At 36.1% G+C, this 27,812-nt stretch overlaps 1 protein-coding gene and 1 long non-coding RNA gene across 2 annotated transcripts in view; both read left to right on the top strand.

The window, feature by feature from the left end:
* The window catches only part of Snoo (Sno oncogene), a 52,125-nt gene extending 24,427 nt beyond the window's left edge, over window positions 1-27,698 (top strand). Inside the window, exon 2 of the mRNA XM_053754781.1 lies at window positions 21,916-27,698. Coding sequence (XP_053610756.1) covers window positions 21,916-22,416 — 501 coding nt within the window. The 3' untranslated portion in view covers window positions 22,417-27,698. The remainder of the gene's footprint in view (window positions 1-21,915) is intronic.
* LOC128675394 (uncharacterized) lies at window positions 14,713-16,606 on the top strand. Its single transcript, XR_008405275.1, has 2 exons — window positions 14,713-15,688; window positions 15,772-16,606. It is a non-coding gene; the product is annotated as an uncharacterized LOC128675394 (long non-coding RNA).
* Window positions 27,699-27,812: the final 114 nt, after the last annotated feature.

Below are 27,812 nucleotides of genomic sequence, written 5' to 3'. Positions count from 1 at the left end.
CTATATATTCTTTCATTGCAATCACACACATTGGTCTCGCACACGACTTAAAACTTTTAATTACTTTCGAAGATTAATTCGCAATTTTATCAAGCTTATTCATCGACGCTGAGCATCAAAAATTTTAAAACAACATCGGAAGTGGGCATTGCACGGAATAATGAGAATATTAAGAAAAAAAAAACTATCTAACAGGAAATAACATTGAAGTTTTATTTTGATTTGATTAATGCAATTATATTCAAAATGGATAATAAAAACGCTTCTATAGCAGAAGTTCAACAAACCGAAGCAACGAAATTAGCAGGAAAACATGAGAGCAATACAAAATGTAAAAAAAATAATTAAGAACAACCCAGCATGGAGCCTTCACATCGAGCGCGCTATTTGGTAACTCAGGTCGATTTTTGTGTACTATTGAAATATAAATAGAACGATATAACAAAAAAAAATGCTTACTACTTTATGGGATATAATTTTACAATTTAACGAATTCTGTATTCTATCTCTCATCTCTGCATGTTCCCTCTTGCGTTCGTTTGTGAAAACCTTAAAATTTTGAAGATTCGACGATGATTTTACAACCAGCTGCCTACCTTGGGAATGCTATTGTTGTCTATCAGCTGCCTAGACTGTGTGTCACTTAGTTACCTTTTATTACATCCACGGGAGGATATGAAGTGGTTCTATCTAGGGCGGAACCCACACACACACAATTGATTATAATCGACATATTAGTGAGTGATGATTCATTGAAGCATACTACAATTTTACGGTGAATTGTTTATTGTTAACATGGAATTTTTCAGGTCTGAATTGGGACTGTCGTAGAATTACACTGTTCCGGTCACGATGGGCTAATTATATTGTTTACTTCCCAGCTTGCTTGTGAAGTACTCTGCTATTTAGTACAATGAACTCGCTCGCTCTACATTATTTTCCCCCCCAAACAACATTTGATTGAAAATTTATCTTCATCTACTTCATCCCTTGTCCCATTTCGAATTTCCATTTTGATCTTATATATTTTAAGATGTTCTATTGAAGCTGATTGGTCTATTGTACATAATCCTGCTTTAAAAACAGTGAACCACACACTAAGTCAGAAAGACATGAGGCAAAATTGAGCATCTAACTTTATAAAAATGAAATGAACTTTCTGATTGACGATAAAAACTTTTTTTAAATCCTAATATTTGTGGTAGATCAGCTAGTTTGCAGGGCCGATATAGTTTAGCTTGATATATTTGACACCATCAATTTAGATCAAGCAAATTAGAGTGCAGGCGACAATGCAAGTTCGTTGCACTCGTGGATCACTGGCCCCTCTTTTGTTACAGCTTTGGAAATTTAATTAAAAGTGACCTCAAATAAAAAAAAACTCTAATTGAATAATTTACTGCTGTAACGATAGTTTTTAGATCTTTAATCATTTGTAAATTATGGAAATGTCAAGTTGCTGCAATGGGCGCATGGAAAATACGGTGATACAACAAAATGCTCGAGAATTTCAGAATATCTATACTTTTATCCCGTAACTCCGAAAAGACTTGGGCGACACAAGTTTTTCATAAAAACGTTTTGAATCGAAAGTAAGTCTTTATAGAAAGAAATTAAAGAGCAATAGCTATTATGGAGCCGGTTAAAACACTAGTGACCAAGGTCGTTGCATCCAATTCATTTATTTTTGCCCAGTTTACTTGCGTGCAATGCAGTTTTGTTGTTGCATGGGGCGACGACCTCACAGCATCTTCGTTTTATTTCGATACGACTCGGGATTGCGCTCAGAAAATAGTTTTTGAGATGTGCATAAATTTTGCGACCATGTGCCATATATAGCGTTTGTTGTTGTTGTTTGTTGTTGTTATTTCTTTCTGCAAACTTGTTTTGATGTGATGAAAAATTGTGAACATATTGAAACAAATATACTTAACTACTTTATTTTTTTTGTAACTAGGTTGCTCAGTTTTCTATTTACTTATGTTGTAATTTTTTTTATAATGTAAATTATAAGCAGAGAAAATTTGATGTGCTAGGTATGTACCTCTAATTGAATTTTCCAAGCTTTCTAAAGTTCCCAAAGAGCGGTAAACTCGTTCCGTCTCAATTTGCGCAAACTTAATAGAATCATAAAATGGGGTTCTAGAGGTCCCGACTTGGGGTCGATGTCCTGGGAACAGCTGACAGGAAAAGGAGGTACGCCCCCAACGGACATTGACCCTGGGCTTTACATTACATTTTATAGGTTATGTTCAGAAACAGGTGCGTGAACACTGATACTTTCTCTTTATTCCCATATTTTATGACAGATGCATTACCAATTCATGCTCCGTTAAGTTTCCTGATAGTGCATTTGAGTTTATTCACTGCTAAGAAAATAGATTTAACTATAAAGTTGTGGCTCTTCCTCTAAGTTTGGCAGTCTCATTATTACGACCATACATTTCAGCCTCATTGTCCAAATATACCTCGTTTACTTTACGTTGAATCGCAATTTGTATAGGTACTATATTTTTAATACAACATTCAATATTGAAATGTGTAGTAAAATCTGTTTATTCATTGAATGTGGACGAGCCGCGTTGTTGCTACGTGTGATGGTAATCAATGTTTAGGTATTGTTATTGTGAGTACACGCACCATGTTTTCGCATCAAGTTAGTACACGTACGACTTGATAACGACCCAGATTTGCCTGTTGCTAAATGAGCATCAAGGTCATTACCCCTGGCCACAAAATAATATCTTTCAACCTCATTATTCGATTACAAATTTACAACGCGAATTTAAAAACATTCAAATAAGAGACTAGCGTTTCTTGCACAAACAACTCGTTCCAATACCGGTTAGCGTGCGTCCCGCTCGCACGCCTGATGAGTAATTAGAGCGAGGGAGACGGCGAGACAAGGTCACTGGTCAGCCGTTCGCCGTCAGACAGTGAGGCGCGCGGGGAGGGGGGCGTGCGCGGGCGCAGACGAGCGCCTCGGTTGGCAGCAGACATGACGTCAAATCACGAACTTGCATCGCACGGACACACGGAACTTCTCATGCGTAGGAAAACTGGATGCGTGCGCGGCACTAAAAATGTATACCTACTACCTGTGTCTATAGTAGCTAGTGCATTAATCTAAACGCTCGCTGTCAGCTCTGGTGAAGGATGAGTCACGTCAGATAGCTCATGCTAGTATTGATAACGTCTGCCTATGCGTCTGCCGATAGCGTCGTGAAAAACTCATTCATTTGGTACCAGATGGTCGCACGCCAGTGTCGTCAAGTCGTCCTTGCGGGTAACCGAGGCTAAATACCAGCCAATCCATTTGCCTATAATGCATTATATAGATCTTTTACACAATAAAATAACTGTCATTCTATTTCAGTTTATGCTGATTCTTCTTTTTCCGACGTATTCGACTTTACGGACAGTAAGTGGAAAGCTATGTTACTTGCCTTTACCATTGAGTTTTCTTCTCTTCAATCTTAATTTGATATCATTGTGACACCTTTTTAGTATCTTATAGTAAACAACGAAGTAATGGATTGTTTGATCTTGAAACCAATAAGAGAGTAAGTAGTTAGAGTTTCTATAACCCAGTCTGTCTGAAACCTAATCTTGCAAGTTAACTCTGACCCACTTCCCAAATGCAAATCGGATGTCAATGCAATAACAGCGGTGTTGGTGTAATGGTTAAGACCCCTGTGCATCGAAAGGTCTCAGGTTTGTATCCTACTCGTGCCATATGAGTATGTGTACCAATCTGACTCATATATAGTAGTTTTCATACATCACCACTTGCTTCCGGTGAAGGAAAACATCTTGAGGAAGGAAACCTGCACACTGGTTGACAGTTTAGTTCTTTAGTGTGTATGCGACTATCTGCCACTAGATGGCGGTAAGTAGTCGTAAAAGTCATGTCAGATGCTGACTTGAATAAAATCTGACACCAGTGTTAGCAATAACACACTCGATATCTGATAAATTGATCCAGAAAGTAGTATGAATGCTGAAATACTACCCTGGTAGTATATACCTATGGAATCTATGAGACTAATCTTGTAGGTCGTGAAAAAACTTTGTTTATTAACACCTCTACCTGTATGGTGATGTTTCTGAACAGTTCTTTTTAGAAAAAGACCGCCTCGAATATCTCCAAGTCGTCATTTCTATCGAAATACACTTGTGTTGGCTGGAAATATTGCAAGCTGTATTGGACGCTGCCCACCGGCATCTTGCTATATTTGCGTTGAGTGGGGGAGCCGTTTGTCACGCGGCCAATTTCAAAAATAAACAGTTGTCAAACACATGCACTTGTTGCCCAATAATCGCTTTTTGATATTCCACGTAATTACGTTATAAATAACTTTTTGGTAAGTGTATTTTCGTCGGAGATCTAGCATACTGATTCTTATTTCTAAAATATTGTAAGTTCGTTACGATTCTTTGATGCAACAAAAATATATTAAACCACCTAACATCATCATTTATGTAAATTATCTCAATGATTCACTTCACTATATTAGTTTTATTTAATGAATCAAAGGTTGGAATTAAAAGAAACTATTCTAAATTGTTTCGAGACGTTGTCTAATCATTTCTTTTCCGTAGAAAATAAACAAATCATTTGTAGTAATTTAGTGACCGTGGCTTTACTGAGCTGGTGAGAAAAAGAACCGTAGCTGTCGCTCCAAACCACGCCCAGGCCGCAAATCATTTTTAAATTCCACTAAAGCACGCCCCTGCGCCACCGAGCCTACAGAACATTTCAACACGGTGGGTTGAAGCCAGAAAGCTCTAGTAATTAGTAATTTCTCTCATTAACGAAACGCCCAAGGGAGACATGCGAAAAACTGCGCACCGGTAGTTGACCCAAATACATTTCCCGCTAGAGCCTGACACGACCTGCCGCATCCCAAGCGAAGAGAGTTTTATGACATTACATTTATCAAACCGACTATTCATATGTGTTGGTAGGTTAGGTACATTCAATATCATTTGTTAATCTGTTATCATCTCTCTCAGCGGAGCGTTTTCCAGGTTCTTCCCCTCATAGAGCAACGGAGCTCAGGTCCACTTCCCTGTCGCTATTATACAATTTACCACATATATTCAATAGCTTTTCCTCCATAATGATATTTTCACTGAACATGTTGAACACGCCTTCGAGTATCTTCACGTTATTTACTACTTTTGCCGTTCGTTTTTGTTATTGATCATTCAAATCAAATTTAGGTTGATAAATATTAAATCTGGAATAAATATTGTAACAATTGCTGCACTATTTAGCATATAAAGCTGCGCGTTGACGCCGCCTTAACATAACACCAAATTGAGACAGATTCTCCATCTGACGTCAACTCGTAAAACAGCACAACTAGATAAAAGTTACAATATATCAAATGGAAACGCTTGCTCGTTTCGCTTTCACCGCCTCTCCCTCCCCTCCCCCCACAGCTGTGTGGGGGTAGCCCGGGAATAATAATTTTAGCTCGGCACTGGCATGGAAATGAAAAATGTCAGCTCATACAACATAGCTACCTGTTCCACGTATGTGTGTGGGATAGTAAGGCACGAAATAAATACAAACTATAAATACCTGTCGGGCAATTGCCAGGTTTAATTGTATATTTCAATCATGCATCGTCATCGAAAACCACAGTTTTTCACAGGTTTTCGGTTTGTGGCCATAGTAACTAATTAGCTACTATGCCCATTTAAATATTCCCTGAATCTGTTTTATCATTAATAACTAGAGTAACATTAAATGCTGCAGTCACATAATTTTCGATTCAACATGATTGGTGATCTAAGTAGTGTAGCAATAAAAATCCAGCATAGTCTTATCCATATTCAGCAGATCTATAAAGATGTCATCTATTCATTATTGCCGTAGCTCAGCATTTGAAAGTATTACATAGCCGAGGGGAGCAATACATAAAACTAGGGAGCTGTACATAAGGGATGTAAGTACTAGCGCTTTAGAAACGCGATACCAACAGGACGAGGAAACAAAAGTGCTAAAAGAAAAAAGTATGTCAAGAAGTTAGTTGTTCCATCTTTTGTTCGACCCGAGTGCTTCATTTTGAACAAGGATTTTTCGTCAATGGGCTTGAAAGTATCGGAGTCGTGCTTAATCTTACTAACTTTTTTAGAGCTCCGTTCTTGAAGGGGAAAGACGGAACAAAAGGAATAACAAGTGCCGTTGAGATCTACTGCTTTTTATACGCTATAACGTAAATAAGAAATTACATAATCAACTCTCGACTTGATTTTTGTTCGTAATAAGCACATTATAAGAAATAATATTAAGCAGTCTTCAACTATTGAGAAAGTTCGGAGGAACTTCTTTTACATCCCTTAGCATTCCTTCGGGTCTCCTCACTTAAAGTATGCTGACTGATTTTAAAAAATCTTACGTGAATCCTCGCTAACACAACACGCATACTTCACCTATACTTTTGAAAGTTCTATTGCAATTCAATGGTTTTCGTGTCATGTCGTGCTTCGGTTGCTGGCATCGCGTGCGCCGATCCTGACGATAGGGAGTGGCTCATTGAGACAGGGTAGACCAATGAACTTGACCATTCACGTGCTATCATTTGTTTGTCGAGCCACTCCACACACAACCTCTTAGATTCTGTACATCTAACATATTGTTGAGAACTGCCGAAACAAACGGTTTCGCAGTAAGAACCGTTAGTGGGGAAGCAGTCTTGGTCATGATTGTGTCTGCTGAGACGAAGTCCTTACTTTGTCATCCATCTCTGTCCACGGCAAAATCTGGCCATTCCTTAGAGAATTCGTTTAACTCTACTTCTGCGGCCATCTGGTAGGTAAGGTACCAAAATTAATATTAAAGTTAAAACGTGACATTTGAATTTTCAGCAGACACAATCATGACCAAGACTGCTTCGCCACTAAATGTTCTTACTGAGGTACTTACTTAGACGAAGCCCTTCAAAACATAATCAGCCTTACAAAAAAATATGTAGCGATAGATAACAGAAGACCTAATTTCAAACGGGGGAATTCAGGACTGAAGTGGATATTGTAATTCACTGCATCATATATGCTGAATAACTTACATTATTAACAGTAATCACATCAGCCATTTTCTTTGCTAACGATGACAAAAGTGAGGCGTCCCGTCGTTCTCAAACATGGAAATTGCATTTAGGGCAGAAATATTTCATGCGTAACGTAATTTCACTGGTGTTAGCTCGGAACAAATGTATTTTGAGATGAGTGAATTAATGACACAGACAGCAGTAACAGCACGTAACATAGTAACAGCAGTAATGGGTCATTAAACTACAGTTTGTTTTCATCCACCATTTACTTCATAATGGGCAACAAAAGATAGTTTAATTTTTGAAAAATCTGAGAAATATCACTGGGATATTAGGCCTTTTATTTAACCGAAGCTTAGCTTTAATTTAACCGAAGATGCCAACGGAAAACTGAAACACAAAGATCATCCTCTAAATCTTTAGCTATTTTGCTCGTTAGTAATGGTAGCGTACTTAATTTAGATTTATTACAAAGATTTTTGAAATTGTTACAAATATAAAATTAATTAGGTAATCAAAAATATGTTTACGACCGCTGTTGTTGTTCATAAATATGCAATTAGTTTGTTATATCTCTGGTACAAAACTGTGATACAAGTAGCGAGGAATATCTCTATTTACTAATTAGTGTCTAATTATTTCTAATTGCGAGACTGTTTGTTATAGGAGCCCGTGCGTGTTGGGAGTCCACTTTCTTTGGTAACAATGTTTGTCTTCCCGATATTATTATGGTCACTTTTATTAAGGTTTTTATCTTCTTCCGTATCAAGTATTCTCATCATTTATAAGAACTCAAACTTTATTAGCATAACCTTATTAATTAAAAATATCTAATGCTGAACCTTAGGCAACTTGCCAGCTTTCCCGCGCTGATTTCATTTATATTAGTTATTTTAGGTTCGTCAACACCAAATCGATATTTTCGGTAAATTCGTAGTTAGCTCGGTAAGTTCGTACTATTAACTAATATATTTCCATTCGGGGTAACTTGTCATGCTATTGAATGTAATGGCGTTGTCGTGGACACCCCACAGGATATTTATTGCACGTTTCTACTCAATTATTGCTATACTATAAACGTCGTCAGTTTTAACACTTTCCATAGAAAAGCACGGGAGTTGTAATTGGCCCCACGCTGGGTCGTTGTGTACCTTCCTATAAAAAATATAGAGATCATTAGCGACTTGTCTTTCGTGTTAAAACTAATTTAGCTTTTTTGTTAACATTGGACCATTCTGGTGAGGTGATAGTTGTTACAATTAATTGACTTGTTGCCGGCAGTTTGTTGTTTATTTTTATTACTTATAATTTCAACCATAAGTTTTAATCATTTTCATTGATAATCTTATTGTTTTTTCTGATATTCTTGAATACATCCTTAGCTTCATTCTTTTAGTTTTCTTTGCAATCTTCATGATATTTAGGAGCTATGATCTTGTCGATGTCATTACGGCGATCCGACAAGAGCATAAATCTTTTTATATTCAATAACTAGTTAAAAATATTAGGTAGGTATTTCCCGGCCGACATTCACGGCTGAGAGCAAGATTGAAAAGCCCGCAACACAGACCACTCAATGCCGACGCTCTCCACGCGGTGCCGCCCTCTCGTCTCACGCGGCCATAAACATCAAGCATACATCTCGCTGTTGCTAGGCCGGTAACACTGCTAAATTGAAAATTCTTAGGTAATTAACTAATACTACGCTATGTTGCCAGTTTTAACATCCGCGGATTATATGCACGGTAACCTACGTTATCCGACTAAATTAATAGACTCATTTTTTCTCAGAAGACACTCCAACATTGTCGCGTTTAAATTTGGTTATTTACAGTAACCCGTAGCTCGCATACGTTTTGCACAATTTGCATTTTCACGCGTACCGTCAGCATACTAAATACAGTTTATTTTTAATTTCGGCCATATTTATGTAGAGTAGACCTCGCATCGTGGGAATTGTAAGAGACATTACAGCGGATGAATACGAGATGAAGTGTGTATTTAGAGTAGTTTATTACGTGGTTTGTTTTGTGTACTGTTGCGAAATTAGACATTACAGGACGTGTTACGTATTATAGGATGTACAGACAGGCAAGTGCAAGTTACATTTGTTACTTATTAGATCTACCCACAAAACTCAAGTTCAAGTGCGGTTGGGGCGCTTTATAGGGTCCAGAGACGTGATCTCGATCGATACCTTATGTAACCCCTTTGTTCTGTTCTCAATTTTTTAGTTTCTTATACAATAATTCAGAGGTTTTTGATTTCATTTCTATTGGTTTACTGCGGTTTCATTTCTATTGGTTTCTCATTTCTACTTTCATGTTTATTGACGAGATTAGTTAGCAATAGCATATTAATTATCAATAGGAATTTGCAATTCCAACAGCCTTTATCAATGCGAGCTGTTTACATGAGAAATCGTTTCTTATTGTTTACTAGCTGTTGCCCGTGTCCTTTATTAGCCCTCTAACTATATCTATACCAAAAATCGTATTAATCTATTGCTTCTTTTCGTGAAAAAATGCTAAATAAATAATGAAATAATATTGTAATGATATTTGAATAGATGGGTATGGGTTTTGTTATTAGAGATGATGTCTAATAAAAGTGTTTATTATCATTGGTGTTATGAACAATTGAAATAGCAGACAACAGAATCACAAAAGGTTCAAATCGAAATTATTGTCCGAAAACAGAATTTACCAGTGTTATGGTAACAACGCTTTAGTCCATCGCCTAAAGTGTTGAGATAGACATTTTGAGCTGAAAATCGATTCTGAAGTTGTTATCCGCGTTTCGAATCGCAAGGAATTCCGTACGCAGCAAGTGACTCGCGATCAAACCAGTTACCGCGGCAATGCTTCTGATTGGCGGACACGGCAGGCGCGGCCGTACACCACTCACTTTGTAACCGTGGTAATGAGCCATTTGAAAATCAAGGAGAATATCGTTCATACATACATATACTAACTGATTACAACATGTCGTATCATAAACTAAAAGTAGTTATACGTGAAAAGCAAAATAAAGACGAATTGCTGCCGGTTGATGATAAAGTATACCCTTGATTTTACAATATTATTTGGATTTTGTTCTGATGAAAAATATACGTAAGCCCATCGTAAGCCTAACAAAAAGATACATATATAAGCGATATTGCCAAAGTCACTGGAATATTGGTTGTGATAGGTTGGTACCTATCACAACCAATATTGTTGTTATTAATCTCGTTATTAAAATCGTTGTTATTAACTAACTCTACTTCTTCACATCGAAACTGTCTTGAAAAAAACATCAGGATGTCATTTTGTTGCTCTAGAAATGAATGGCGCAAACTAAAAACGTAGTCGATTTGACCATTTAGTATTTTGTTTAATTTGAAAAAGATACTTAGGCAATCACCAAACTGTGGTGCCTCTGCATATAGAATAGCCTTCAAGAAACTTGATAAAAGAAACGGCTAGAATAAAGAAACTTTGTCAGCTCTTTGTGAAATCTTTGTAAGTGAACACATTGCGGAGTGTTTCCTAGAAGACAATTACAGTAAAGTCGAGCCACGTAATGTGCACTATGTGACACCGGTCGATTGACCACATCAATTGTATCACTTGCTCCATCTAGTGCTGTTGCATTGCAGCCTTAGTATGTTCAAGTGATTTTTAGACTGAAATGAAGATATATGTTCCAAAGAAATAAGGATAAATCCTGTAGACGCAGTAAAAATATCCCCGTAAAAAAATTTAACTGACTGTTTTTATTGACTGCGAAAGCCAATTAATTCCACTTACTCAGATATTTAAGTTACCTGATTTCATAATCAGGTAACGTAAATATGTAAATTGAATTATATACTTATGTTTAATGTTATTTAGGTAGAGCTTTATATTTTCTTCTGTTAATCGGAACGAAATATGCAGCTGAAATTTCATCTGTTGGAAGATATAACATGAAAAATTAAGAATTTTCCCTCCGATTAAAAACTAAAAGAAATGCCACGATCTTCCAACTCTGAAATGAAGATCTATCCTTATGGAACATAAATTTATCAGACTCGAGTATTTTTTCGTTAAATCACATATTTTGCACAATGTCGTTGCTTTGTCTTAAGCTAAAATCTTAACAAAACGTAGAAAGCGGTCGCTGACCCAAGTCAATCTGTCCTGACATTACTCGACAAGCTGATAGCATCTACACAATCCACAAGAACTGCAGGTTAACAAGACAATAATACCATGTACGGAGGAGATAATCATCAGAATATATCAAGTCCTTTAGGATATGCAGCCTACCGTTTTAGTTTTCTAATGGCTTATTTGAGTCGTTTACTTAAATCATTTGTTACTATGCTAACTAATGTTATATTTAACTCGTATTTTATTTACACACCGACTTGTGATATTGTTTGTGGCAAAGAGGGTAGGGAGTAACAGGGTAGGGGAGATACAAGGTAAGGTAATAAAAATAAGACAAAGATAAATTTTGATTCGAATTAAGTAAGTATAACTACAGTGCATCGACATTGGTTTTCTCAATACCTACCAATAATAAAGCAGCTCAACAGTATTTTCTTGATAATGATACACAAGTTTACGCATGAGATCGCGACACGCTAATATATGAAGTTTCTCAAAACAATTTGAGTGAAATTGACGCAGAAATCTAGGCGAATGATACAGCTAACGTATAATTTAGAGATACGACGCAATGATACGCTCACATTACACATAAATTACTTGCTCCCAGGTCCAGTATAACAGTTAGTAATCTGGATTATACTCGCTACTTGTTTGAAAGATTTATTATCTGACTGATCACGCAAATTTACTGCATAACCAAAGGATTTACAAGCAAAGTGTGTCCTTAATGCTTAGCTTAGAATAATGTATGATAAAACGAAATTATTTAGTGAAGTTTGAGTTCCTTCATTTCATGATAACAATCAGGTATTGATTGATTATATGTCTATCTGATATCTGCGACACATTAAAAATACTACAACATTAAAAAATGCGATAGTACAAACAATATTTCAAAATGAAATTTAAAACATTGTTGTATTCAATATTCAATGCACAATTTAGTGCGAGAATATTAGCGTATGACATAAGATGTGAAAGGGTCAATCGCACGGAAGATAATCTTAATGTCTTAATTTCTAAATCGAATTGGATGCATCGAGCAAATAAATTAGATCAGAAGAGATTAAAATCATAATGGTATAAAATTACGGAGAACCTCTGTGAAAGATGTGACATTTAAAAAAGCTTAATGGTTTACACTCCGGTGGCTATAAATCTTATTATGCTTTTAGCGAACTTAATACGGCAGTATTAAGTTCGCTAAAAGCATGTGGTTAGGCGTCCAGTCCAATTCCAGTGGTATTTTTAACGTACCAAAATATCTTTACAAAATCTTGAAATCACTATTGTCTTTCCCGATCAACAAAAAGATGGTCTACCATTGCGTTTTTATTGCAAATGAATATAATTTGATCATTCTCTAGTCCCAAGTCAAAGACTAGAAGTATTCACATTCATCGTGTTCTCGAATGTGTTAATTGCTAATACCGGTGTCAGATTTTATTCAAGTCGCCTAAAGGCCTCTGACATAACTTTCACGACTATCGCGTCTAGTGGCAAGTAATCGCATACACACTAGTGAACTGAAGCATTCAGATGTATTTATACGATCCTGATTTTCTAAGCATTGTCACTCCAACCATGTCTTCTACGGCTATCTGCTGTATCTACAAGGTGTTAACTTTGATTTCCACGCAGATAGCGTTAGTAGAATTCTTGACACGCCTCTGGGTTTTCACAAAGAATAAATTGTGGCTGTTGGCGTGTCCATATTTGTCCGATTACACGATGTAGGAATTTGCACCGAACTATAGCAAAAACACGGTGTAGTCGTAAGTATTGCGCTCAATATGGCGGCACAGTGTTGCCGTCTTGAGCATGTTTTTATCAAGCTCTATAAAGAGCAAAGGAAATATGTGAATAGGCAGTTTGATGTCATTTACAATGGGGATTATTAATATAGCGATGTTAATTCCAGCGTGCAACCCTAAAATATGATGTAATATCGTATTTTCACATTGACAGTCTTCCAAAATATTATAATTGTTATTGACGTGTGCACCATGGTTTACATTAGTTTACATCATCTGCTTTTAACTTTAACTCCCTATAAAAATACAATTCTTGTCATAAGTACTATTTTATTTATGCTGTTTTTCGTTTGCCAGCAAATTAATTTGATATCCCGTCGAGACTTCGTCTGCGTACTTATGTGATACTTGTTCACTACCTACTCTATATACTATGTCGTTAAAACCTGCTAATATAAAAACGTTGTTTGCATCTTCGTCTGTTTCGTCTTTGTTTTTGGGTCTGAAACATTTCGCTAGTTGATTTCCATTGTTCGTTCATTCTTAATGCGTAAAATCGTGGCAAAAACCGCATCGGGCACGATTCCAGCTTCGAGCGTAATTCTGTACGTAATTCATACAAGGTTGAAGCTCATTGATTACCCTGGACCCACACTAGTCCTCTCCACTACACCACCCTTACCAACTGCAATCTGAATTCCACCGTCTAGTGTTATAAATAAGTCTGAAAGTTCTTTGTCCGTTTTAACTATTTACAGTGCATTCGGTTTTAGATTCTTGTCTCACGTCGTAGAGTACAATTTTCCTTGGGCGGGTTGTATTTGACCTTGGTCTAGGGGGTGTTTGGGGGTGCGTCTGGTGTACCCCGATGCGTCGTCTGGTTGCGTAATAGATATTTTCTTTTAACTGTTTGCCGCTTCGACATGGCGATGGCGAAAATACCGAGGAAAATGTGGAAAAATTTCTGTATTTGTCAAAATGGCGATGTGGCAGAACGTTTGTTTCAACAACGGTCACGTATTTTTCCTCGAATCGTGTCTGAAAAATATTGACTTGACTGGTGCACTAAATTGGATCCGTGTTCTTTTTTCTTCTGTCAATTAATCCATTTTTCCTACGATACAGTTGTAAGAACTTACGTAATGGGAGTATATGCTAAAGTCTTATGGAAACGTATCTGCGACCACGGCGACTATAAGGTCGTTGTAAACAAAACTCATCAAGTTTAATTTGATTTGGGGCAGTGGTCTAATTGCTCCGGCCAACTAGTTGGACGATGGGTCTTTACTAGGGGCAGTTGTCAAAATAGTTAGACCACAACACTTTTGAGATTTCCTCGGTTCAATTTGTCTCTGGTGAAACGTATGGAACGTTACCGCATCAAGAAAATCTATCAAAATCGTCGTTTTGAAGCAAGTTTAATCTACAAAAATAAAACGAGGACTTTGCCCACCCCGTTATCAAGGCAGCCACATGGTAGGCCCCAGACGCTCTGCCTTCATTGTCTTATCACTCCGCAACACAATGATATGTAGAGGACACTATTTCGGCATAAGACGTTTGATAAGAGTTTTCGCGATGCTTCCGCACATTTCTTACATCTGTCAAGTGTTAACAGAAATAAGGCAAAATTCTTTTCAAAAACGCATTTTTGTCTTCACGTGGATCCACCACAGATCCTACATATGTATCGACATCTAAATAGCACATAATAATATCTATAATAATGTTTTAATATGGAAATACAAATACAAAAGCCGCTGTTTATCATAAATTTTATGACACTATTATTATAATTAGTATTCTCTTTCAAAAACATGTACAGATTGATGTGTTGTCAATGCTGCATCATGTGTGACATTGCATTGTAATTTCAGAATTATACTTAGATTATTCATTCAAACGTCGTCGTGAATGTTAATGAGAATTGCATTTCATTTATTCATAACTACATAGAATAAAACAAAATCGCTTCCCGCTGTCTGTCTGTTCTTATATATGCTTATATCTTTAAAACTACGAAACGCATTTTAATGCGGGTTGAACAGGTTTTTATCATGGATTTAGTAAGTAAGTACTTCGACTCTAGAGGAAGGTGTAGGTGTAATGTACTTTGGTTTTACCTGAGCGAAGCCAAGACGGGCCGCTAGTAATATTATACATGAGACTTACCTAAGTTTAAACCATGCACAGAATTTATAATACTCCAGCAGGCTTACTCTCGAATCACAATCCCAATATACGATCCCAATCTCAATGCAAGAAACGTCATTTGGCACTCTTGAATTTAACACTAGCGCCACATTGGTGCGGATATTGAATGAACTAAATTTCATTGGGATTGAGTTTTGGAACTTGAGATCGTTACTCTTGAAGCCACTTTGACAGCTCCATATTGCGTTGAAATTGTGTTATTATTGGATATTGTAACAATAGCGAAAGAGTAACTTTGTTAGAATTGAGTTAACATTTTAGCTGTGAAAAAGTGCATAAAATGGTTCGTTTGGTGTTGCAAAGCGTAATTCTTAGTGATGTCTATAGGAAGGATTTGCGAGAAACTCGTAATTTGCGTAGGAATGCTCGATACGCCGATAAAACCCTTGCTATGACTGACGACGAGTTTAAGCGAAATTATTGTGTCACCAAGGCATTTTTTTATGGATTGTGCTAAGAAATTGAACCCTTAATGCAAACTCCAAAAACGAGAAATGATATCAGTAAAAAATACAAGGTAATTTTGTTTGAAATTATGTGTTTGTTTGTGAACTGAAACACAAAAGAACCTGTGTTTAATAAATTGGTTTTGGTTTACAGATACTAATAGCACTTTCATTCTTTGCGACTGGCGGGATACTAGGTACTCCCATGTCACAGCAATCATTATCTCGAGCATTGAGGGATGTGACTGCAGCATTAAACAGCCCGAGTGTTCTGCATAAAAACATAAAATATAGAGTGTTACATTATTACCCTGTTGTAGCAACAAAAATTATAAACACTTGCTGCATGCTCCACAATATGTGCAACCAGGCACATTTAATAGTGGAAGATGATGAGAACCCTAATAACATACAGACCTAACTGTTGATGTAGAACCCGCACTACAAGAAAGAGATGGAGCTTCTATAGAGCTGCAAAGGGATACCCCTTAGAAGCTAGAGCAAATCTTGTGCGACAATTGTGGGCAGCATGTGGTGTGTGATAATGAGTAATATTTGGTTGGGAATATCCTCACAGGAAGTATAAAAACAATCATTAAGTTAAAAAAATATATTTATTGTTTATAATCTTTATTGACCTAAAATACAGAGAACACTAATATAATTTGTATTTAATAAATTATTATTTAAATAACATTTAAAAATCTACACAAAACTTCATAAATATTAGTATGGAATCATATAATGCCTACAAAACTTTTTTCGCCTTGCTGCTCGCTGTGTTCTACCTGCAGCCCTACCTCCACAGGAGGCTGTGGATTATGAATATGAATTTCTTGCTCTATTTCCAGGGTTTCAGTGGCAGCCTGTGATGTGGATGGCAGGTCTATTAATTTAGAAGGGCGAGACTGCAAAAGAAAGGAAGTTATTATATATCACATAACTGAATTATGCACATAGATGTATATTACAATTGTGTGCAAAATGAATTATTTGTTTTTTACTGTTATTTTACTATATTTTTTTCCTTTAACTTTTATTTCAATGTTGAATGTATTCAGCGGATCATTATTATAATTTATGTATTTTTTTTTAATTTAAATAAACATTTGTTACAAATAAATTCAAGCCCTTTTGGCATAAGAAAGACCAATACTATAATGAATAAACAAATATAATGTAATTTTTTATTTTACTCACATTACTTTGTGGAAAGGGGTCTACAGCCATTCCTCTGGTACCTGTGGCAAGAGAGTCACCCACCACCCATGACTGCCACTGACTGCCACAAATAAATAAAAAGTAGTGACAGCCCTAGCACCATATCTAAGTTACCGCCAGTGCGCCTCATGGACTGAGCCCGTTGCACAGCTTCTTCAAGGCTTCTTTTCTGCCCAAACCATGAAAAGGAAATAATTATGATTTAGTACATGACTAATATTGATAGATATTTAACTTTACTCAAGTATTTCATTGCTAGCTAACCTTAGCCCAGCATATTATTCTACTTTAAGATCACTTTTACAACATTAAATTGCTAGTTAATAATAAACATATTCACAACATACATACTAATAAAAATACGTACCTTGATTTCGGAGTGTAAACAAAGAAGAAACAACGTTGTTGTGCCGTGAATATTGTAGCAACTTTAAACTTCATTTTTGGTAACTTCGTCCCAAAAATGAATTTCGACAAATTTAAGAGTGCCGAGCACTTAAAACACAATATTGATTTTCATCTTCAGCTGATTGATTTATTTCTTTTTGTATAGGTTTAATAAGTAAGTGTAACCGGCCGTCGGCTGGTTGTTTTATGTTATGACTTTTTTTTTGTAAACTCTACACATGTTGAGACACAGGAATAAACTCATACAGCCAAATAAGCCGATTCAAAAATTTAATTTGATCATTCTTGTCTAAAAAATATGTTATTAGTAAGAAATAAGCATTTTTGATAAAAGTACCTCTGAATATAAATAATTTTCTTTAAAATAACTTAAATTCTATAATTTTTATTAAAGTTTTCGTTCATTCATTTGTTCTATTTCCGTGGCTGACAGATTGATGTCATGTTGACGTACAGTGGAATCGACAATTACGACACAATCCCAATGCCAATACAATCGCAATAGTAATGACTTCAAGAGTAACAAACAAAATTGTGATTGGAATTGCATTGAGACTAAATTGAGATTGAGATTGATTTCGAGAGTAAGCCCGCAGAAATCGACGCGCGGTCATGCAACGCAGTGCCAACTATTCAATATTATGTTGGTAATCATTTTGAAAATTACTTTCGAAAACGCTCAGATGAAAGAGAAAGAGACGAGGCAACTATAACAAATAAAACGTTTGTACAAACATTTCTTTCATTTAAATATAATGGCGCAATGGCGCCATTCAGCCGTAGATCATCAAAAAAATCACGATTCGCTGTCAAAACAAAGTTCCATTGATGACTGACAGAGAGGACTATCCAAACCTAATTTTAGATGACTGCTCGTGTGGATCATCCCACGCCTCCATGCGTAAATTCCTAGATAAAAATGTATCATTAGGTAAGTCATTGATTACTATTAGTTTTGTGGTATTGTTGTCTCTTATCAACTTTTCTAAACGTGAGCTACAGAGGAATAAACTTCTGGCCATGTTGAAGGAAATATCTGTCGTCAAATTTCTTGCGTGGCTTCTTTTTATTATGTTCACCTGCGCTTGAGAAATCGACAATATATATAGTTTCAATAAGATTATTATTATTGACGTAAAAAAGTACTTAAACCTATGATATGGTGTACAATAGAGGTATCATTCTAATTTGAATTTCTTAAATTTTTACAAGAACCTTTCAAACTCTGTTCGAAGATGGCCACCAAGTCAAGCCTACCCTTGTCATTAATTTTGAATTATCAGTATGTAATCCGGTATAGTGTTAATACGTTGAAGAATTACCGTCTGCATATATTTCTCAAATCTTGTAAGTTAAACTATATTTTCATATAAAGAGCGGAATTTGTTTACAGATTCATGATGCCCCATCAACGTTTTTATTATTATACACTTTATCTGGAAATTAAGAATTTTAAAGCTTTCTAGAATTATTTATGATCAATAACAAATATTAGCAATAATATGTCCAAATAAATCTGTTGTTAGTTGTGCAATAAATTTTAAATTAAAAAATAAAAGATAAATACACATTTTGCTTTGTTGACTCCGTCCAAAATGGCGCGTTTTGAATGTACGAGTCACTTGCCAAGCGATGCGAGCACGGTCGGCGCGTGCCGCAGAATTGAGAAAAACTACACCTGATGTATAATCAACTAGAAGCCGTATGCATTGTCACCGAGCAAGCATGGCATGCCTTACTTTATGAAGTTATGCGATGGGCGGTCTTCTGTCGCTCTGGACTGGAAGCAAAAAAAAAAATATAGAATGTGCCGGCTGCTTCTCCTGCCGTGCAAATTCTCTCTCTCTCTCTCTCTCTCATCTGAGCGTCACAACTTAGGAGACGATATAGCCTGTACCTGTCACTGTTTAATCTCAACTCCACAAATAAGTCTATGAAGCTAAACTTGTCCTTCGCATATCTTGGCTCTTGTACTCTACATATTAATAAAGACGTGATATTTGTGTACAGACAGATATATTTTTTACAGAAAAATGCGTAATTTATCAAACAAGTCAAAATCCGCATTATTATCAAAAATCATCATCACATCACTCACTAACAATATTAACTTCTGAGACATTGGTACAAAAACATGGTTTCATAAACCATTATTAAACTGTGATTATATATATATCAATACTTGTATGTAATAAAATTATTGTACGAAAAATAAGTAACATAAAAAGTAATACAAGAACATAACGTGGAGCTCTACAGTGAGTGGTTCCATAATATTCCGTAACGATGCGGCATCTAGTCGATATTAATCAGTGGGCGAAACAGTTGTTAAATTGCGCGCAACTAGGCCGAACATGCCCGCGTGTCGCCCACGCAGCCCGCGATGACACCCGGCCCATTGACCCGCCCTACACCTCAAGCCTTAGCCACGGAACACACTAGGGTTGTTCGCATGGATGTAATTTTTGCGCGTCGTTAGAATTAGGAGTAATTTGAAATTCACCAAAAGGCAAAATCTAAAAGCTGACACCAAACAAGCGAATGCTCATTCTATCACTGCACCTTCAAATGCAAAAAATACGCTCGTCACTACTACTTATGTACTGAATTTTTCACAATACTTAGATCATATTTTTGCCAGAGTGGATCAGATCAAATGAGAAATATCAATTATCAGTAGTATCAAATCAATTATCTAAATTTTTAATGGATCTAGTGGAAAATTTCGTAACGAATCTAGTGAAACGTGAGACATTGTTTTCAATGATTTATTTAAGTATCTACTATTCCCAGTTTTTTCCGCAGTATTTATTTCAGCTTTATTTCACAAAAATACAATTTTCTTAATGCTAAAAGCATTCTCTAGCAGAACCATTGGATCTTATCTAAGTACATGCAATATACTATAGTCAGTATACCTATTGATAACCAACTGACACTCGTGTATTCTAGTCGTATCCCAGCGACAAGCAGAGGAGCTCACGGCAAACTGGTCGACGAAACATCTGATGGAACCCCCACCGTTCTCATTACCGACATTGTTTGAGGCTGTGTTGTGATCTCCGTGGCGCCTCAGACGGCCAAAACTCTCTCCGTATGTCGATATGTGTAGTGTTTTGTTTGTAACAACGCCCGTTATTGAGCGAGGGATATACGTTTATAAGTATCGTGTAGCGCGTGATGTTTACAGGACTATAATTATAGACATCCAAACGTAGAAGTCTTTGCGTGTAGCAATCCGATGATTTGAAATGTTTCCTGATAAGTAATATTAATAAAAAAGACAAGCAAAATAGTATAATCTGTGAAGCAGAAAAACCTGAGTAGTTCAGCACAAAGTTGAACATATAAGTATAGGTACTCCAAATTATTAGATATATTGAGCAGGCTAATAATGTGTAGTGTCCATATTTATACCTTTTTCTACAAATTAGCTTTTAACCTCAGAAGCCGGATAGGCTGGTCGATTAAGTGGTATCCCGCTGTTCACATAGCAACTAAGAATCGCTATCTCGTTTCGGATGGCTTTTTTTAAATGTGTTTAGCTTTTATTGTCTCCAATCAATAAAATGTAATTCTAGGATTCGTATGCCTTTCTGTACGAATCTTCAAAACCGATGGATATTTTCGATGGTTCAATATGCCGATTATACGTTCCCGCGCCTAACAAGCACGTCAATACGTACAAGGATGCGGGCTCACGTAGCCGGGGGTTGGCAGGGCGTCGTCTAGGGGTCGTCTGCGGGCCGCGACCTACATCCCCCCTCCGACCCCCCTCGGCAGACCCCACCCCTCGTCCAGGCTGTGATGACGTGAGCGTCTGCACCCTCCCGTCTACCTGCGTTATGTAAGGAACGATTTTCGCTACTTGCTTTGTAGATATGTCGATATTTCATGCTCCCGTAGGATTCGAGATACATTGTACCCAAGAAGTCTATACATGTGCGTCTCAACTTGCCAAATGTCGCTAAAATCCGTCCAAAGTAGAGGTGATTAAAAGTAACTAGTTTTAGCAATTACATTGCCTCTTACAGCTACACAAATTCGGCGAGGAATCGAAGCACCTACTTACATTCTGGTTTGTACACAAAGTGAAACTGTGTACTACAATTCGCAACTATTATAGTCGATAGTGTATATCTAGTAATTGTTCATGTATTGTATTGAGGTGTTGCCTTGACTGCGTTATTTTGGATTAACATTCTCCACCCGCGTGATAGCCTGTCTCTTGCTTCCAAAGTAGCTTTTTAACTACAGACGGCTGCGACTATAACCAAAATATTTACAAAAGAATACAGACGGTAAAGTTTCCGCATTCATGCAATGTGAATGATAACATTGCTGACGTCAGTGCTCTGTGACACTGTTATCTATCGGGGACTCAATAATTGTTCTTGGCGAAAACAAGCGGCCAGCATTTGTCACAGATTATATAAGCCTTTGTGTACTGAAGGAAGATTTCTCAGACATTATCTGTTTCTTGTTTGAAGAATAACTCAAATTTCATAAGGTTCCTCTCGCTCATAGTCTTAGAAATTCTCCGTGCGAACACTCGAAGACCTATCCACATATACAATTATCAAAGGCAATTTTACGGTTTCATAAAGCTAATAAAATCATGTGAACCACATTGTATACTGAACTAAACAGGACTATTTCTCATTTCCAGGTGGTTGAGACTGTGGTCTGCAAGCCGGAGCCGGCTGAGTCGCCGCCGAAGAAGGCCCGGGGCGACGACTGCAGCTACGCCCTATACCTAGACCCTTACGCGCAGCTACACTACCAGGCATTATCCGCCTTCCGCCCTTGGGGCAAGCGGGAGCCTGTACTACAGAACCCTGAAAGGGTGGTCCGCGTCGCGCACTGCGCAAGATTCCAAAGGGACTTCCAACCGAATGTAGCTCTGAAACCCCTGACCCCGCCTGTCGATGACGTCACATCTTCGACCTCGCCTCCCCCAACCGAGCCCGAGCTCACGGCCAGGCTACTAGACGCCGAGGCTCGGCTGGCGGAGCGAGCGCGGAGACTCGACGAGAGAGAGGCCGAGCTGGTTCGCAGGGAAGCCATGCTCAACGAGAGAGAAGCGGAGCTCGCGCGGCGGGAAAGGGAGGAGAAGAGCTCAGCACCGAACGCTTCCCCGCCGAAGCAGAAAACCGAGCCGCCATGTTGACCAACAACGGTCATCATGAGGGTGGTCAAGTGACTAGCGAATGCTCAGTGACATTTGTGTCCACAGTACAAAACGTTCGGAAATGACAGCTGTAAATAAGTTTCCAATACACTTTTCTCAATGGGATCTGGGACTAGATTTAGAGACTCGCTCGTTTGTACAGTGAGCGACACATCACATGTTTAATCAGTTCTACAACGGACCTTGGCTAGACGTTACAATAGGTGTATGTACATAATCATATCAAGTACAGTTTTATGACATTATTGTTTATACATATACAGTTTTCTTATAGTCTCTTCAACGTGTGCCATTCTGTAGGTACCTCTGTTACCTTTCATCAAACCTCAGTCTGTGCTCTTTCAATAATTAACGAAATACTCACATTAATATAGTGAAATAGTTATAAATAAACCATAAGCATAATTTATACAGGGTTATTTTTAAGGTTTTCGTTTTGCAATATGTACGGTATTATATTCATTTAAGTTCTCCCTCTCTCATATAGATGAAACATATTTTTATTTGCAGAAGTACACTCTGAACAGTTGTGATGATATTTGTTTTGTGTTATAACTAAATAACTCTGTATAAACCTCAACAATACCAAATAATAATTCAGTATAATAGTGTATCCACGTCGTCATGCCTCCAATTTGTTTTAAAATATTTTTGGAACTGATTCGTAGCAATTTCATAGAGGCACGTGAAGATTCGACTTCACTAAGTTCAGCTGTAAGGCCTTTTAAAACATGTAAGTGACGTCTTAGCAAACGTAATTAAAATTTTACAGGCCTGCAGTTCGACTAGTGTGAACACTCTTTGTATAAAAAGTGGATCTTGTATTTTTACATTAGTCCAGACCGTCAAATCTAAAAATTAAGGGGGTTAATCCCGCATTCTACCTCATTGTAATTATAAAAGAAATTTGGCTAAACTAATAAGTGTTATAAGCTGATTATAATTTTAGACTTTGATTTCGAGTCTATACTATTGAGCAATAATTGTCTAAACGTGTAAATTGACACTGCCTGAAGTTTGTTATCGATCTGTATTCTTTTAAATTATACGTACCGGTAGCTAATATACAGTTTACAGTAGTAAGGTATAATGTAAGATGTTCCATCTTATTTGAACAGCCTCTTGCAGATTGAATATAACTGGCAACAAGAAATAAATAGTAATATTTATTTGAAAATCGAGCTGCCAAATTTAAAATAACGTATTTAATTTGCATTTCGTGTTATTACAAATACGTATAAACGAAATAGCTGTTCTGTTATATGTAACGGTTAGTCCTGGTGTAGGTTTAATAAAATAGGTACATAAACACAGTTTTCATCTCGGCGCTTGACATAACTAATTAATTCAAAGGTAACATTGGTTTTATATAAACTCAATGCCAAATTCGATAATTTTGTAATATCAATAACTAGGAAATGAAAATGGTTATTATCTTTCGCCAGTAGATGTGCATTTTCTTTAGTGAAATATTTTTGACTGAAGTTTGTGACTATGTAGAAAAATGCGTTGTGTATTTTCGTGATAACTTGATTCTTTGGCGATTAAGTGTATTACTTTAGTTCTTTTAAGCCTATTTCAATATAGTTTGAAATACATCACAACTACAATAGTATCGGCGTTTAGTTTAAAATTGGTTTATGGGGATAAAATTAAAAAAATAAAAAAAAAACATTACTAAGCTTATTGTAAAGCTGTTTTCACGGATTGGAATTAATTGGCGGGCTTTCGTTAGCGCAATATAATTGTGAAAATATTATGTGGAATAAAATTTCACTATTAAAGTGACTGTTTTATCATTGGCAAAGCTCAAATTGTAGAAAAAATTGTTTATCTTTCAATTATGTGGTTTTTTTTTCGTTTTGAGAGAGTGCTATGTTAAATTTGTAGGTAGGTAGTTGTTAAAAAATAAGATTTTGGACTTAGGTTATTAATCTCTAGTCAGAGACTTTTTGAAAAATAAATTACCATTTACTTATTAATATATATATATATATATTATTAATCTATTAGGTACATAACCATAAGCGAGTGTAATAAAAGTAACTTATTGTTTAAATATTAAAAATGTAGTGTGTAGGTTCCTTAGAAATTGACTGTAATGTCTTTTATATATATTTATGTGTTTTAAGTTATACATTTATTATAATTCTGAAACTTTTCTATCAGTACTCTGTTGTTGATACGTATTTTGGTGCTATGATATTTTGGCTTGGCTAACGTTATATTTAATTTTACGATGTAAATAATTATCATTTTAAAATAGTTTGTATTTATTGGCAATGTTTGGTTTTTTTTTATTGAAATTGGTTTTTTGAAAACTTTTTTGTCGGATTTCTTAGAAATACTTATGATTCGCATAGTGAAATGGCTTAGCCGTTGGTAACCTAAAATTCGCTTTATTCGCGTAGGTTATTTTTTATATAGTGTGCTTGTATCGATGGAAAAGTTTCAAAAAAACATCACGCCTCACTGTCTCGGCCACAAATAAATGGTGCTAAATAAATACCTAATAAATTTAAAGTGACTTTCTTTTTCTAAACACGTTTAATTCACATTTTTAAAAATTATTCCTGTATTCTCACTTGCAATGTCGTCGAATGTAGAGAGACAGTGAGCCGTGTGTTTGTCTATGGTGCGAGGAAGTCAGGCTGTAATTTTTTAATACTTGTAAAACACGCAATGGAACTGTCTCTATTTGTATTGTTTTTGCCATAAACTGATTAAAATAATCTATCAATTTTAAGTATGTACGCATCACGACTTTGGCATAATTAGGAACACGATATTCTCACAATCAAGCCTACTCTTAAACATAAGAAAAAATGACAAATGCAATCAATAGTTGTACAATATACATAAATAATAATTTAGAACCTCACAGATCCTAATTATGCCATTGTTTACCCGCCATAAAATGAAGATTCAGTTGCATAAGGAACAGAAGACTAGCGTGGTTGGTGATTTGCCAGGGTATATAGCATACTCCTGTGATCTCAATGTATGATTGTTAATTACTTAAATACATCCGTTTTTAAAATGATGGTGTGATGGTCGCAAATTCTAATTGTTAATTCATTGAAAATGGTACCTGCCATATGTCGTCACGATAACGTAGTTTTCATCAAGATTTTCCCAAATGTTAAAAACAACAATTTTTTGGGGTTTGCATGACGATGAATAGAGGTGACGTCACATTTATCGAAGTCAAAACGAGTTCCAAATAAACTTGGTTAATTAGAACTAAAGAAGACCAAGTCGTGCAATAAATATGATCAATTGAATGCATTTATGAAATTTTTGATGCAACCACTATTGTTTGTTTGAGGGAACTCCACTACGACTTTAGAAGTAGGTAAAACAGCAAAAAATTTGCATTGTGCATATTTGATATCAAATGTAAAATTTTTGCTTTTGTGGTGAATAAAGCTGTTTTGTTGTTGTCTTAATAAAACAGTGCCAATTTTCCGAATGGTGTTGCGTCCGATGTCATTTCTGATCGTAACCCCTACTGCTTAGTCTCTGAAGGTGACATTGCATGGTACATTTTTTTTGCAATTTTGGTTTTTTGTAATCACACACATAACTATTTAACACAGACAAATTCAAGTACACATTATATTATTACGTTTTTGTGTAGTTGCGGTGGATAGGTGATGTTTTGTGCCAATCATATCGCGTGTGGAAGAAAATGCGAGGCTAAAAGCAGTAGGTGTTATATAAGAAATTGCATATTAAATGTAACAATATAACTTTAAAGAAAAAATAAAGATATTGGACAGGTACATGATTAATGTTTAAAGGCTTTGGAGTTAATTTCCTCATCAGGTTTATTAAATCTAAATAACCATCGTAATTTACACATACCTTCAATACCGGTGCTTTTGAAAGGACTTCACAATCGTCTGACAAGAATCTGTTGGCATTTTAGAGGGGGCGCCACCTTCGTTTTAAATAACAAATTTTAATAGCTTATAAATTAATACGCTTTTTTACCACGCGCCAAATGATTCTTGTCAGCTCAGAAAGTAGATAGAGATATTTTTAATTTTTTCTGTATCTACGATCTAAGAAATTGTCAATCATGACCAATATACAAAGGCCGGTCCTTCAACGTCGAAAATTTTCATTGCTAAACACTATTGAAGTGTATGTGTATGTATGTATCATTATTGTAATTAGTTTCTAGTTAGATTCATATTGATTTTTAAGGATTTTAAATAGCTTTTTATTGAAATGATCCAAATGTATGACAACATAAGTATGGAATATGTCATCATCGTAATACAAATCTAAAGTTACAATGCTGTTAGATAATTTCAACGCTGACAACAACAACGTGGCCAATCTGTCTGATAGTGCCACATATTGCCGTGTGGCTTCTTTCATAGCGCGGATACTATTTGAAATTCTTACTTTCCCGTATTTAGGTATTCTTACTTCCCGGTAGGTAGTTATTTCATAGTAATTATAACCCTAAAATATGTTTAACAATTTAAATTGTATTTAAATTTTCAATGAAATTATGTTATCCGATTTATTTTTGACAGTCTGATGTTTCGATGCTTTCACTTCAGTTTCTAACAGAATTAAAATTACTTACGTCTACATGAAAGGAGTTTATGTTTAACGTCAGCACCACACTGTCACCGAACTCAGACACATGCCGACGCAAATTCGTTACCATTGCGTAGTTAGTATGAGTGATTTTATTTATCGTAATAAAAAACTAGCAATGTATACCGAATCCGCAAAAGTTTGATAAACTGTTCGACGACAGCGTGGAGCCGTCGCAGAGTTCGAATCGAATGTTATTGATTAATTCAAATTAATTACAAAAGTTTGATTACAAGTCTTGCCCAAATTGTCACACCGGCTCCCTAGATGGCGGTAGTTGTAATATAATTTAAATATTTTAAGGAATTTTATTCAAAATCTTTTGTAACAAATACCTATTTAGATTTCTTTTATGATCGCATACACCAGCTTAATTATGAATTGTGTGTTTATATCAGAATTTGTGTTGTTATGAAAAGAACTTTGAATTAAGATATTCATGTTGAATTTTATTAAACCAGATTGTATGAAATTGTACCTGATACCGATAAATTAGAGTTATAAGATTATAAAGTATAATGAAATATAACTTAATGTTCTGTTATGCACACACATGTTCGTAACGTGTGGTTTCGAAATGTGTTTTTACTTGAAAATAAAAAGCTTGTAAGTACCTTGTGGAGCAATAAAATGAATGATTTCCATAGAAGAGTTTTATTTTTGGTTTCCTTTTTGTAGTTCCATTACTACTTCTACGAATCATTGGCGTCAAATATTAGGGTAGTTGACAAGGTCAGCGAATTGTAAAAAATATGTAT

The sequence above is a fragment of the Plodia interpunctella genome, chromosome 14 (assembly GCF_027563975.2).
Source record: "Plodia interpunctella isolate USDA-ARS_2022_Savannah chromosome 14, ilPloInte3.2, whole genome shotgun sequence".
NCBI lineage: Eukaryota > Metazoa > Arthropoda > Insecta > Lepidoptera > Pyralidae > Plodia > Plodia interpunctella.
This window is presented reverse-complemented; position numbering and strand designations above follow the sequence as displayed.